The sequence below is a fragment of the Vombatus ursinus genome, unplaced genomic scaffold (genome assembly GCF_900497805.2).
Source record: "Vombatus ursinus unplaced genomic scaffold, bare-nosed wombat genome assembly UNPS02014778.1, whole genome shotgun sequence".
Classification (NCBI taxonomy): Eukaryota; Metazoa; Chordata; class Mammalia; order Diprotodontia; family Vombatidae; genus Vombatus; species Vombatus ursinus.
The window spans coordinates 4,074,333-4,090,090 of NW_020954556.1; the positions used below are offsets into that span (position 1 = coordinate 4,074,333).

The 15,758-nt window shown below is 39.9% G+C and overlaps 1 protein-coding gene across 6 annotated transcripts in view; it reads left to right on the forward strand.

Annotated features, from left to right (window-relative positions):
* Positions 1-1,762: 1,762 nt before the first annotated feature.
* SH2D4A (SH2 domain containing 4A) overlaps positions 1,763-15,758 on the forward strand; it is a 108,279-nt gene continuing 94,283 nt past the window's right edge. For 3 of the 6 annotated variants that reach the window (XM_027865330.1, XM_027865334.1, XM_027865335.1), the window contains exons 1-2: positions 1,763-1,941; positions 10,685-11,094. In XM_027865330.1, the coding sequence (XP_027721131.1) occupies positions 10,911-11,094 (184 nt within the window). In that variant the 5' untranslated portion in view covers positions 1,763-1,941; positions 10,685-10,910. Of the gene's footprint in view, positions 1,942-2,567; positions 2,628-2,715; positions 3,010-10,684; positions 11,095-15,758 lie in introns of those variants that run through there. The other 3 variants (XM_027865332.1, XM_027865331.1, XM_027865333.1) reach the window with 3 other exon arrangements.

Consider the following 15,758-nt stretch of genomic DNA (forward strand, 5'->3'; position numbering starts at 1 on the left):
AAGGAGGGATGAGAGAAATAAGGTGGAGGGAAGAGAGAAAAGAGGCAATAAAAGGGGGAAGGAGAGATAAAAAGGGGGGAGAGAAATATTGGAAGAGAAGGAAGGAAAGGAAGAGAAGAAGAGAAAGAAAGAGAAGGACTTAGAAAGTTCTAAGGTAAATTGCTTATGATTCACTTTGACAGTTGGGTTTTCATGGTCTTTCATTGGACATATAATGCACCAGGTGCTTTGCAGTATATAAAGTTGTACCAGATAGTCCTTGCAATCAAGAAGAAATACTAACCACACACACATACCTTCAGTTCAAGACAGTGTGTGAAAAGTAAGACAGCCTGGCTGAATTGTAGACTGCATTAAAGGGGAGTGTTGAATAAAGAGTAGATTTGAGCAAGGCTGTGAAGGATTTTAAAGATCAAACAAAGGAATCTGTGGCTGGTCCTAGAACCACCAGGAGCCATTGAAATTTAGTGAGCAGAATGATGTAGTAGGTGCTTACATACATGGGGATCACAGGTCTAGAGCTGGACCTCAGGGACAATTTAGGCTAACCTCATTTAACAGATGAGAAAACAGAGGCCTAGAGAAGGCAGGGGACTTGTCCAAGATTACCCAGGTCATGTGACATTTGAATCCAGGCCCTCTGAATCTATGGGCAGTACTGTTTCCACTGTATCATAAATTAGTGTTTGTGGGATTGGATTGGATAATGATAATATTGTGTATTCCCTTCATTGGAAGAGGTTACTTGAAATCTTGAAAGCATGACTATTTATTCAGAGGAGAGATATTCATGCTTTCAGTAAGGATTGACCTAGATCCCTCTGCTATCACTTTCAATCCTGAGATTCTAGAATTCTGATTCTACAATGTCTTGTTCATTGGTTGACAGAACAAGATATAAGGAAATGAAGTGAAAATATTTTCTCAATTGTTTTCCTTTTCTTCACATCCCATCCTTTCTGGTTCTTTTAATTTTTTTTTTATTTTTTTTCTCCTCTAGGTTCTAAGCCTGTCTTTAAAATCATACCTTTATGGCTTTTGGTAATTGACAAGGGGCAGAATAAAAGCAAATAGTCAACATTTAGGACATTTAGAGCAAAACTGAAGAGACTAACGTGATTTTAAAAGCTTACTGAATCAGTCAAAGCTCAGAAAGGTCCTGTTTGAGCCGCTACCCTTAACAACAGCACTTAGATAACTTTAACGTTTGCAAAGTGCTTTGCTAATATTATTTTATTTGATCGTCACAACTAACCATTGAAGCAGGTGCTATCACCCCCATTTTGCAAGAGAGGAAACTGAGACTGAGAAAGTTTAAGAGACTTGTTTAGGGTCACAAAGTTAATATCTGAAGCAGAATTTGAGCTGTCTTCCTGACTCCTAAGTCCAGAACTCGATTCATTGCACCATTGTCCCTAACTTTCATGAAATCAGGAGGTCTGGAATGCATGAAGGACTACCACAGATGTAAATAAGTGTCTTAGGTACAGGAAAATAGTAAGGCAAGTAACCACATCATAGAGACCTAAAGGAGTGACTGTCAGAGGACACCATTAATTTGCTAGTTTTGGAAGCAGGGGAAAGGTTCTCCTTGCTCCTTTCAGATCAAAAGCACTGAGGTTGCAGCATTGGGGTCAGCGGTGATTCAAAGCCAGATACCTAGGACTCAGCAGCGCAGAGGCAACTTGTCTGCTCCAGCAGTTTGTGACTTTTCAAGAGGCAGGGGTGGGGCTGCCGAGCTTCAAGTCATCTGGGTGTGTGTGACCCGGTCTGGGGAGACGCACTCAGGGAGGGTTTTAGCTTGTTCAGTTTTTTGAGTTTAATAACATTGATCCTGCCAAACTCTATCCGCCGCTGCCGGTCTCTTCCCCTCTCCTAAAGTCGCCATTCCTCGGACAGCCCAAACTGAAAGGCATAGGTATTTGGGTCGTCCTTGCGCAGGTGAGTTCGGGATAACAGGTGGGGCTGGGGGTGGAAAGAGAGGGGACTGGGAGGTCGGAGAGGGGAGAAAGAGAGTGGAACAGGTTGGGGAGGTGAAGTAACCGGGGGTAGGCTTTGATGCGGTGGCAAGCAAAGGAGCGTTCTTGGGAATGAGTCTAAAAGTTCTGTGCTTGTGGCTGGGGGAGGGGAAATGAAATCGGAAGAGAAGGCTGCCTTGGACTTGAGGCTGAGGGAAGGAAGCGGGCTTAGCTTCCTGCCTTTGGCAGAGATCTGGGTGGGACCCAGTGAGGTGAGGCGAGGTGAGAAGGGCACTAGATGGGAGAAGTCTGGGTCCAGGGCTAGCCCCACTCTCCCCCTCTTCTGCACCTCCACCCTCCTTTCCATTCCCTCCCTTCCCGCCCCCAGGTGCTGGCGCTTGGACTAGCTCAGGTGTGTGGTGAAGGCTGGGGCAGGATGTGGCTGGCGGACAGGTGTCCGATGTCTGATATTTGGTGTCTGGTGTCCGCCGCCGCAGGCAGGCAGGCTTTGTGAGCAACAGGTCCTGATGGATGGGGGGGGAAGAGGGGCGGGGAGTGGCGGTTGGCGCCTGCAAGAGGAGGAGTGGAAACCTGGAGGAAAGGGTTGGAGGAGACTTCTGAAGCAGTCCGGGGATCCAGCCTACAAGAGTGACTCTGGTGTAACTCTGGGTTAGTGCGTGCGTGCGTGCGTGCGTGTGTGTGTGTGTGTGTGTGTGTGTGTGCATACTCATGTGCTGGGAGCCAGCGCCGCTCCAAGTTGGCTCAACTTTTCCCAGGACCAGCGGGAGAGAACCTGTGGTGTTAGAAAATCTCTGGGCTGGGGCGGAGAGAAGCAGCCTGAGAACCGACCCGGACACACGGGCGCCTAGAGGCGCACCGAGGCACATCTACTCCGGTGGCTCCCGGAAACGCGCATACATTCATCCACTTGTTAGGCGCCACCTCTCACCTGCCTCTTACCCCACTCTCCAGCCGGGCATAAGCACATACACGCAGCCCCAATCGGTGAAAGCAGCGCGGTGGATTTGCAGCCCTGGGGAGTGAGTTCTGGGTTCGTATTTTGCCGGGTGATAAGTCGCAATTTATCACTTGTGTGAAGTTGAACAAGTCCCTTTTCCTCTGTGGAGGACCTCAGTTGCCTCATCTGTAAAATGACGGTTCAGGATTAGATGATCTCTAAAGATCTTTTCTATCCCTAGATCCTATAACACTCGCGCTTCCTGCACTTTCCCTGGTGCCTCTCGGATTGCTTTTAGGGAGGGCTCCAAGCTCGACACGCATGAAACACTCTCTCAGACAAAGGCCAGTCCCTTGCTGTGCCCCAGTGCCCTGGCACCGAGTGTGCCCGAGGGCCCAGCAGCCCAGCGTGGGCGGCCCAGGGGACGGAGAACTTGTGCGAATTGATGGGCGGCTGGCAGACTGGGCCAGCGGGTAGTGGGCGGTGTTTTCAGGCCTGGGGCCAAGTCCCTTGTTAGCCGTGCCGTGGGCGGAATGCCCAGCAAAGCCAGTGGCCCCAGGCAGGCAGCGTGAGGCCTTTCCTAATCTCGGGAGCTGGCGAGGAGGTCACGGCAGGGTGCGCTGGGGGAGAGAGGCCGCTTGTCCTAGAGGATTGTACTGAGAGGTTATATGTCTTACCTGGGTACACAAGCCAGTATGTGTCAGAGGAGGGACCTGAACCCAGATTTTCCCAAATCCTTGGATGACTTCCCATCCATAAACTAGACTACCTCGATTTAAAGTCTGCACTTTCCTCACAACAGTCAAGTAGGTAGCTTGGCTGTGTTCTTAGTGTTACAGGTAAAAACTTGTATTAGAAAGGTGTGTGTTATAAAGGACATATGAAGAAAGATACTATGTGCATTCAGAGAAAGAACTGATAAATAGAAATATGTATAGAATAAGTGTGTGTGTGTGTGTGTGTGTGTATTTGTCTAATGGTAGCCATGGGGAGGAGGGAGGAAAAAAAAGAAAGAAATTTATGATAATTTTGTTGTATATTTGAAAGGAATAGCAAATTGTGCATAATAGATTTGCAGTTTCATGTGCATTCAGCTTTTTTATTGTACTATGTTATGGAAATGCTTGTTTTATTCCACAAATTTAAAATAAATTTAAAAAAAACAAGGTCAAAAAGAAAAAAAGAAGAAAGAGGTATGTGGGGGAAGAAGGGAGCAAACAAGTTGTATGTAATAGGCAGTTTCAGGGACAATCTTTGTTTCTTGCATATGGAAATGTTTGTGGTATCTGTCAAATGCAGGATAACAAAAAATTAAAATCCTGAAAAAGGGAGAAAAGTTGGGGGGGGGAGGGTTTGAATTAACGTCTCTATCTGCTTTGACTTGGTTCCTGGTCTATGAATTGACCCTAATCCTTAAAAAGATCTGTGAGTTCCTGAGTGTGGGTAGTCTACTTTCTTTATGAATTACTGTGGCTAAGAGAAGACACTTGGTTTCAGATGGTTAGGCTGCAGACACTCAGGCCTCTGCTGGCTATACTTGAAGCATTCCCACCTTGCTATGATCTGCCAAAACTTAAGCTACATGACTGTGGCATTCCAGGGCCCAAGGTCACCTTCCAACTCCCTAACTGGAAGCATTGGCAAAGTACTTCAGTGGGTCAGGAAATCAGAGTGGGGAAAACCTCTTGTTAATCACAGGTCTGTTTCCTTATTTTTAAACTTCTCTCCTTACCTCAAGTATTTGGTATATACTATATAAGTTAAATGCTGTTCTCCAGCTATTTCATAGCATACAGAATTTTAGAGCAGAAAGGGGCCTTGGAAATCATCTAGTTTGACCAGGTCATTTTGCAGAGAAGGAAAATGAAACCTTGAATTTTGTTGTTGTTGTTGTTCAGTAGTTTTTCCGTCTTATCCGACTCTTCATGACCCCATTTGGGGTTTTTTCAGCAAAGATACTGGAGTGGTTTGCCATTGCCTTCTCCAGCTCATTTTATAGATGAGGTAACTGAGGCAAACAGGGTTAAGTAACTTGTCCAGGGTCACCTAGATAGTAAATGTCTGAGGCTAGATTTGAACTCAGAACAATGAGTCTTCCTGCTTCCAGGCCCACCACTCTATCCACTGCCTGTGCTGCCTAAAACTTTGAAAGATTTTGTTAAATGGCTTGTCTATGGACATAGCTAGGAATATTTTTAAAGTATTTTTTAAATTTTATAATCTGTTTGAGGTCACATAGGTAGGTAGAATCAGAGGCAGTGTTCTTTGTCTTACTCCATGCTACCTTTTCTGATTCGAGAACCTACATCCCACAGTGTCAATCACAGGAGGTACTTAATAAATGCCCTCATTTGACCTTTGAGAAAATGGAGAGCCTGAGATGTCTGTTAAGTGACTTGTCTAAGGTCACACAGCTAGTGTGTGAAACTATTTTAAAAATCTTATAATTGTTCTCTCTTCCTGATTGTCTTATGTCTTACGGAAAAGATAGAGATTACATTTTATTAATAAATGGAGAGACTAAGACACAAAGAATTAAAGTAATTTATCTAGGGTCATTTAGTGAATCATTTGTATAATGCACATTATTCATAAGACAGCTATAAGAACAAATGTGTCTTTTGAAATCCCTGGGAGAAATGTGTAAGCCTATGGTATTATTATTATGGTATTAAAAAAGATAGCTGGAACAATGGATGGACTTCATGCAAAAGAGTTCCCTATGTAGACAAAAATCACAGGCTCAGACTCCTCCCCCACCCCCCCCAAAAAAAACTTAAAAGGAAAAATTATTTGGATAGATCAAATTTGAATGGAAGGAGTTGATGTAAGAAACAGAATCCCAATCTTAATTATCTTTCAGTCTCTTCCAGCACCAAGGTTAATGAATGTTAAATGAATGAGTGAACAAATGAATGAGCAAAGTAGAAGATAATTGAAACTGGGACAAGGGAATTTAGAAATCTGTAAAATTAGAGAGGAAAAGGCAGGCTTCAGATAAGTGACTGTATTTTTCTGACTATATGTATGTAATATGAGTATATGTAAAGCAATAAGTATGGATGCCCTGCTGAAATTTTCACTGGTTTCTCTCTACACACTCCTAGCACAAGGTACTTGTTATAGTATCATACATTCAGAGCACTGAAGGATCTAGAGGTCATCAAATCCAACCCCCTAACTTTACAGATAGGGAAACTGAGACTTGTAGAAATTAAATGACTTGCTTAAGGTCACACAGCTAAGTAGTGGCAGAGGTAAGATTCAAACCCACAGCCGTTGTCTCCAAATCCAGCTTTCTTTCCAATGTACCTTGTCTGTTGAATATATTTCAGTCTATGAGCCTTTTGCCAGTGGGATGATGGGATGATGATGATGATGATTAACTTTACATATAACTTTGAGTTTTGCAAAACACTCTATATGTATTATCTCATTTGATCCTCAAAACAATCCTGGGAGGCAGGTGTTGTTATTATCTCCATTTTACAAATGAGGAAACTGAGGCTCACAGAGATTCAGTGATTTGCTCAGGGTCACACAGATAGTAAATTTCTTGAAGGAGATTTGAACTCAGACCTTCCTGACTCCAGGATCAGTACTCTATGTGCTGCACCACCTAGTTGCTGACGATTCTACTAGTAAAAGACAAACTGCATGATTATGGCTTGTAGTTTGACTGGCCAGAAAAAGCACAGCATACACCCAATATGAGGATAGAAACTGAAGTCAGTTAATAAGCATTTATTAAGTACCTAAAGGTACTGTGCTAAGCCTTGGGGTTACGAAAAAATAAAACACAAAATCCCTGCTCGGGAAGAGCTCACAGTCCAATGAAGGATTCAAGATGCAACTAACAATGTAAATACAAAATATATGCAGAATATGCTAGAGATAATCAAGTGAGGGAAGGCACTAGCATTCAGGGGGAATGGGGGGTTAGGCAAGGCTTCTTGCAGAAGGGGAAATTGGCTTAGCAGAGAGTAGTTATAGATTGTAAAGACCGTAAAGTCAAAATGTGTTCATTCTAGTCCTAGCTTTAATTAACCAGACTGTGTGACTTCCCACCTAACCTCTTTGTGTCCATTTTCTCCATTTAAATATAAGGATAATATACTTTATCTGATTGAGAGACACAAATGAGATAATATATGTGACAGTTTTTTTTAAAAAAAAAGTATAAAGAACCCTAGATATATCGACTATTATTACCATAATTTGCAATAGTTGCTATTCCCTTTCAGCTTCCTGCCCCCACCGTAAGTTGGAGGAGCAACAAGGTATAATAGGGTGCTGTATTTAGAATAAGGGAGACCTGGGTTCCCATACTTTCTTTCTTAAATAGGGATTTGACTATTGGCAAGTCTTTTAACCATTCTGATCCTCGGTTTTCTCATCTGTAAAATACAGATAATAATACCTGGAGTACCAGCCTCGAAGGGAATATTATGAGACTCAAGTAATTTAATTCAAGTGTCCCCAAAGGCTTCAGCTTAAGACTTTTAAGATATCCATTACATATAAAGCACTTCCATAAACTGTAAAATGCTGTATTTGTATCTATTATTATGATTATGTTGTTGTTGTTATTGTAGTAATCAGCAGTGTATTTTTTTTCCCTATTAGACCCTTGTAAACAAGAAATAAAAGGCCTGGACTTTAAAAAGGGTCATCCAAGTCTGCCTTTGTCAGAAGTGCCTGTATCTTGCAATGGGTTGGAAATCATAGAACATGGATTCTGATTTCAGTTCTGTTAAATAATTTTGGCATCGTGACTTTGGACAAGTCACCTGCTATCTCTGGGTCTCAGTTGCCTCATCTGTAAAATTCTGGGGTTGGACTAAATGAACTCTGAGTCACAGCTCCAAATCCTGTGATCTTTGTAATGACTGAAAAGGTCCTTGTGTACTGTACAGGTGTGACTCACTGCAGGGAACCTGAGTATTTCTGAAAATTCGCCAGTTGTTGGGCTTTTTTGGGGAAGGTAATATATTTTGAGGGGCATAAACTAAGGGACCTCATCATTTCCAGGACCCAGCAGTAAAGCAAGCAATTCTAGCTTAAATAGGCAGTGTGGGCTAATGGGCAGAGAGTGGGTCTTGAAGCCAGGAAAACCTATGTTCAAGTCCTGACTCTCACACGTTATCAGCCGTGTTATTTTGAGCAAATCACTAAACCCTTCGTTGCTCTAGGCAACTCTCTAAGACTGTGAATTACAGAGAAAGTGCTGGCCTGCATTGGGGAAAGGGAGTTTTCCAACTCAGAAATTCTCTATGCACCAATGAAATCACAGTCTCAGTCCCTATCCCTAGCAAATCATGGCTACTGTTCTCTCGTTGATTTTTCTAAGTTCAAATTTTTCTATATTGCATATACCCTGTAGGGTATATCTTGAGGTGGGGCTCCCCTATACCCTGTTCATTCTCAAGAATAAATGTTTACTAGGCTGAAGGACAGCAGAACTCTGATCAATGCATCAACAATGATTTGAGAGGAATCATGGCAAAGCATGCCTCCTATCCTCTCTACTGAGAAATGATATACTATAGGTGGGGGAGGAGGCATATGTTGTTAGACATGCATGGCCAATAGCTTGATTTGTTTTGTTTAATTATATTTCTTTGTTACAAAGGAATATTCTTGGGGATGGAAAGTCATTAGGAAGTGACCTCGATGTTAAAAAAAGTATCAAAAAAATTTTAAAACAAAAAATACTATAGCAATACAAAGGGAACTTTGGCATTCAATGGTTTATATAAGCTTGTTGTTAAACTTGATATGAAAGTTCCAGAAATCTCTAATAGACAAGTGGCCAAATAATATAAACATATTTCTCAAAGGAAGAATTGTGGACAACTAACATCTATCAGACCTAGGATAGAATATTCCAAATAATTAATAAGAGAAATATTAATCAAAATAACCTAAGATTTCACCTCACACCCAGCAAACTGGCAAAGATGACTAAAGATGGGGATAGTGTCAGAAGGGTTGTGGAAAGAGATGGATACTGATACATTGCTGGTGGAGCTGCACATTGGTATAACCATTCTGGAAAGCAGTTTGGAATCCTACAAATAAAGTCTAAAATGTTTATACCTTTTGACCCAACTATTCCACTGCTAGTCACATAGCCCTAAGAAGTTTATTTATTTTTTAAAAGTATGTTTTTTGTAATCTTTTTTTTTTAATTTTTAGGCAGTTGGTGTTAAGTGACTTGCCCAGGGTCACACAGGTAGTAAGTGTCAAGTGTTTGGTCTGAGTTCTCATTTGAACTCAGGTCCTCCTGACTTTAGGGCTGTTGCTCTATCCACTGCGCCACCTAGCTGCCCCCAAGAAGTTCATGTTTTTAAAGGCTTCATATATACCAAAATATTTATAGTACAGTAGTATTTTTTTTTGTGATAGCAAAGAATTGGAACAAACTGGATGCCCATCAATTGAAGACCAGCTAAACAAACTGTGACACATGAATTTAATGGAATTTTACTCTGCCTTAAGAAATAACAAATTTGCAAGACATGTGAGCTGATACAAAGTTGAAGTAGAGCCATAAAAGCAATATATACAATGACTATAACAAGTAAATGAAAAAAACAACAACAACAAAGTGGTGACACCTGAATGTTGTAAAATTATAGTGATCTGTCTTGGCCACAGAGAAGAGATATGAAAAGATCACACCCCTCCCCTTAACCTTGCAAAGGTGGGGGTGCATCTCTACAGGTCAATGAGCACTGGGTGTAGAACACGGCATATGGCCTCATACCTTTTCCAGTATAATAACTGGTTTTGCTGATTTTTTTCTCTTTTACTTTTTAAATTCTTTGTTATAAGAGATGGCCCTCTGTAAGGAAGTGGGAGAAGGAGATAGGGAGAAATGCAGGTGATGTAAAAATAAAAGATAAAACTTAATTTAAAAAGTTAAAAAAAAAGCTAGAGAAATAGGACATTTGGAGGTGTTCCCCTAAAATGATAATCAAAGGTGTCAGCTTTTGAAAAGGCTCACCACCATGCCTGTGCTGATTAGCCTATAGTAACTCTGAACTCTGGATGACTGCTTGTGTAAATAGATGTGAAAGAGTGACTCAGCACGAATTAAAATTTGTAATTGCCAAATCTTTTGAAAACAAAAGAATGGAAATATTTCCCTTAACACCTGTGATGTTTTCATCTCTTCAGTGGGTCAGTGTGGGAATTAAACCATTCCTTCCATAAATAACATATTAACATATTTGTTATTTAGTATCACCCCTGGGGAATTTAGTATCACCTCTGAAGAATAAAAAATGGCTTCTTACCATTTAGTTTTTATTCCTTCTTCTCTGAGGATTAAGACAGATCAACCTTGGGAATAACTTGAAAGAAACATGCTTTAATGGAAGCACAGAACAATTACTTGTTTTTTAAATAAATCATTTGGAACTTAGCTCGTTTTACTTTCTTTCTCTAACTTTTTTGTTTATGAGTCAACCAAATACTTGACTGGTTTGCCTCTGAATGTTTACTCAGTGAAGAGTAAGCCACACCTCTGTTTAATTTTTTTAAAAATGTTTTCCTGGGATCAACTGGTATGGAGTGAATTTGTTTGATACAGTATCTCTAGAAATCAGAAGGATAAAGGTAACACTAACTCTCCAAACTTGCCTCAGCTTTCTTTTCCTTGTAGTCCCCCAAGCCTTATTTTCTTTACAAACCTGTTCGTGTGACTTCCGTAATTTGTAATAATGGGGTTTAAGTGGCCTGCCTCCTTTCTGGTGTTTTGTAGGTCGAATGACGGACACATTGAACAAGTGGATGGTGCCTAGCTGCAGAGACCAGCTTCCCTGACTCAGGGCATACCTGCATTGCTGGTATCCCAGCGTGTGTGTATGTGTGTCTCACGTGCAAGCTTTGGGGCGTTCCACGAATACCTGCTTAGGAAGAGACCAAGTCTGAAGGCCATTCTCAAAGACTCCTTGCCACAAGGGTAGGAGCGTCTGGGAGCTGCCGTCATGCTGAAGCAGATACTGTCAGAAATGTACATCGATCCTGAACTGCTGGCCGAGCTCAACGAAGAGCAGAAGCAAATCCTGTTCTTCAAGATGAGGGAGGAGCAGATCCGCAGGTGGAAAGAGAGAGAAACAGCCTTGGAAAAAAAAGAGGCGGGATCGCTGGGGAGATCCAGTCCCAAAAAAGGTAGGCGCACTCCTGGCTCTCCTTGTTGGAAGGCAAAGTCTGTTCTATGAATGCCTCAGTGGGAAAGCGCACTTGGCTTGTTTTTAAATCTTAGACAAGTCAGGAACACGTCCTGGGCATGCCAGGAACTATTTCCAGTTGGGTTACAAATTACACCATGTGACCTGGTCTTTAGTAGTGTAATTTATTGCGATCACACACACACACACATACATACATGTACACACAAAATAGTGCTTATTATGGTAGTTATTCACCTTTGAGCAGATGATACTTGAAACCAGGACTGACTTTATGCATAGGTCTGAAAACTCTGGAGCCTGTGGGATGTGCCAGGCAAAGTGGGCATAAAGAAGATACTGCCAAAATTTCTCTCTCCTCTGCTCCTTGAAATGCTGCAATTTCCTAGATTTTAGCGCTCCATAGAAAGAATTTATTTGTTTTAACACATAACCTCTCCCTGAAGTTCTTTTCTAAAATAAAGACATTTGGGATAGGGATTGGCATGCATTAAGTCACTTAGACTTCCCCATTAATTAATTCACTTGATCCATTTTCTCTGTGAATTGAGGGGAACTTTAGGTAACTGGGTCATTTGATCACAGATTCAGATCTGGAAGGGACCTCAAAGGTAATGTAGTTACAGATGAGGAAACCAGGGTCTAAGGGGGAGGGGGGTAAATTACTTGTCTGAGGTCACACATAGAGTAGTTGAGTTAGAATTGGAATCTCGATCCTTTGTCTTCCTTTTCAGTAAACCACACTCTCTCTCTGGATTTCAAGCTTCACCAAAGTCCTTCTGAGTTGGAAGGGTTTTAAGTCCCAGCTGGCCACAGAAGAGGGTAGGCTTCTGAACACAAGTTAGAGGTCTAGTTTTGCCTGAGGCATGACCCTATTGAAAACTTTTTAAATGACTCACAGATGCCACCTTCTTCTTACTCCCATGTCATTGATATCTATATTATCAGAAAACAGAACATTATTCCTGAAATCACGGGCAACATTTTTGTGAATTGTACTAGTGCACAAAAAGCTTTCCTTAACCCTTCTTACTTCCAGTGCTTTTCCTCTTTTGATTATTTTCTATTTATCCTGTATATAGCTTATTTTCTTTCTGTGTGTATAGATAGATATAGATATAGATGTATATATGTTGGTATGTTGTTCTCCCCCCCCAAGATTGTGAGCTCCTTGAGGGCAGGGACTGTCATTTACTTCTTTTTGTATCTCCCAGCTCGTAGCATAGTGCCTAACACATAGTAGGTGCTTAATAAATATTTATTGAATTGAACTGTGGGGAAGGGCTTTATAAACCTTAATTCACATTTATATGGTGCTTCATATAACAAAAACATAATATTGTCTTAAAAATAAACTTCGATTGTTCAGGTGCTGTGCCTTATATCCCTCGGTATATATAACATGGTGCTCTCTATACTCTGATGAGTGCATGTTATTGATTTGACTGGTTTTCTTTCATTATTAAGTAACTTAGTAAAAAAAAAAAAAAAACTGATAAGATTACCCAGGACTTCAGAATGGCAGTTACAAATTTCACTTGACTGTTCTACAGGAAGCCTTTCCCAATTCTCCTTACTCCTGGTGCCTTTCTTCTGTTGATTATTTCTAGTTTACTCTGTTTTTAGCATGCTTGTCTCCTCCATTAAACCATGAGCTCTTTCAGATTAGGGACTGGCTTTTACCATTCTTTGTATCCCCAGCATTTAGCACAGTGCCCAGTACATAGTACGCATTTAATAAATGTTTTATTGACTGACTTACTGATTGTTCTGCGCACATACAGAACAGAAAAACATTCAGTGTGCCATTTTTATTATCTTTTTCCCTAAAGTAGTTTTCAAAAAATTGTTTCCTTTTATTTTTGAAGATCAGAAAAACTAAAACATCCAGAGAATAGGTATTTTTTTTAAAAGTTCTGTAAATGAATGAAATATTAATAGATTTGAGAAAACCAATACCTTTCACATATTAATGTTTGGATTTTTTGTTATTACTTTATTTTTTTAAATACCAGACCTGTGATGTCATTGGTATTTGGGACTTCCAGTGAAGACACTTCCTTTACCAACACCCTGCTTTGTAACTTATAGTCTTAGAGAGTTACATGGAGGTACTGGTTAAGTAATTTAACTAGATTTATATAGTCAATATATGTGAAAGGTACCACTTCGATCCAGGTCTTCTGACTCTGAATTCAGCTCTTTATCCACTACATCCTGCTGTCTCTCAGTTGTACCTAGAAGACTAATGTATGAGGAAATCCATTTTTTTTCTGCACAAGTGAATTTTCAGATAACAGATTTCAATGCCAAAACTTTGAATTTTAGCAAATTTGCCAAGTTGAGTAAGGTAACAGGATATGAGATAAACCCACAAATATAATCTGCAATGCTATTAGCCACAAACAAGAATAAAAGAAAACTATCCCAGAGAGAAATAACTTTATAATAACAATAAAATGCATCAAGTATTTTCAAATACAACAACTTGTAAAGTCATGCAAGAGCTATTACCAAAACAATAATCATAGAAACCAAGGAAGAACTGAAAAAAGAGAGGAATATGCCTTGGTCATGCTTAGGTCAAAGTGAAAGTATCAGTACTTCCCAAACTAATTTATAGGTTCAGTGTAATAATAGTTCAAATATCAATGGACTGTTTCATAGAATTGAATTAAGCTGTAGTAGAATTAATATAGAAAAGTAGGTGAGCAAAAATATAAAGGACTATGAAAAAGAAAACCAGGGAACAGTAAGTGACTCTTTCAGATTTAGAGGCAGTGTAATATGGTAGAAAAGGCACAATCTTTGGAGTAAAGATAACTACACTCACTTCTAGGCTGCCGTGCTTACTAACTGCATCATGTAGAGCAAGATACTTGCTCTACATAACTACATAAGTGCCTCGAGTCTCAGTGTCCTCATTTGCAAAATTGGAATAATAATAAATAATAATAATAATAATTAATAATAATAATATTTCACTCTCTGTACTTTGTAAACCTCAAAGTGCTTTACAAGTGGGACAGCTAGGTGGCCCAGTGAATAGAGCAGCAGACATGGAGACAAGAAGACCTGAGTTCAAATCCAGCACTTACTGGCTGAATGACATTGGGCACATCACTTAACCTCTTTTTGCCTCAGTTTCCTCAATTGTGAAATGAGAACAGTAATAGCATCTACCTCCCAGGGCTGCTGTGAGGATCAAATGCGATAATATGAAAGTGCTTATCACTTCACCTGGCACATAGTAAACATTATATAAGTGTTAGTTGTTATCATATTGTTTTTGTTATTTTATAAATGTGAACTTTTAAAAAGTTTGGTACTATAAGAAAACTAGAAAAATAGAGAAGAATAAAGAACCCAGTGTGAATAAGATGTTTATTAGTATAGGAAAGTTCCCATTGGGAAATTCCTGGCCCCCCCCCTCCCCCGTCCATGCTACTTGGTCCCTCCTTAGCAGTTTAGAGGCTTAGAGAATTTCCTGGGGACATGGAGAGGTTACTTGCTCAGGGATACACACAGCTACTATAAGGTGGGACTTGAAGCCAGGTCTTCATTTCTGGAGGTGACATTGCTTCATATATGAGGTTAGTTGTTGATAAATCCATGCTTAGAAATAAAGGAGAATGCAATTATGATTTAATAAAAGCTGTTGGGAAAATTAGATAGCTGGATGGTGAAAAATGGCTTTTGATCCATACCTACCAGCATTGTGTAGCACAATACCTAATTGGATCAGTGATACAATAATTAAAACTAGAAAAAAAACCTTTTTTTCAACTGTGGAGAGGAAGAACATATTTATCAATCCAAAAAATGGAAGAAATTATTTAACACAAAATTTCTGGGTTTGATCATACGAAGATAAAATATTGTTGTATGATAATAAAGAATACCCTTAAAATTCAAAGAACTGAAATTGAGAAAAAATATTTACAGTTAATATATCAAGTAAAAGTCTGGCATTCAAGATTTATGAAGGATATGTGTATATATGTGTGTGTATATGTGTGTGTATATGTGTGTATACACATACGTGTATGTGTATGTATACATACTCACACAGATACACATATATATATTCAGGTATATGTATGTGTATATGTATATCTCCATAAAAGTAATACTCCCCAGTGGAGTGTATCAAAGGACATGACCAGATAATTTTTGATGGAGGAAACACAAAGTTCTTATAACTACACAACAAATTAATGTATAATCCGAAAAATACAAACCAAAACAAACTTGGGATTCCATGAGATACCCAGTAGAATGGCAAAGATAGCAAAAAGCAATAAAATTAAATGTTAATATGACTTTGAAGGAATTAGCCCTCAAATATATTGTTGATTAGACTTTAAACTGGTGGATCCTTTTTGGAGAGCAATATTCAATAATACATTTTTTTAAATGCTGGTTTTATCCCTTGATGCAGCGATTCCATTGCTAATATTTTAACCTAAAAATATCCTTTAAAAGCAAAAAAGGATCTATATATACAAAAGAATGGGGGCATCTAGGTGGCGCCATAGGGCATGGAGCACTGGGCCTGGAGTCAGGAAGACTCATCTTCATGAGTTCAAATCCAGCCTCAGACACTTACTAAGCTGTGGGCTGGGCAAGTCACCTAACCCTATT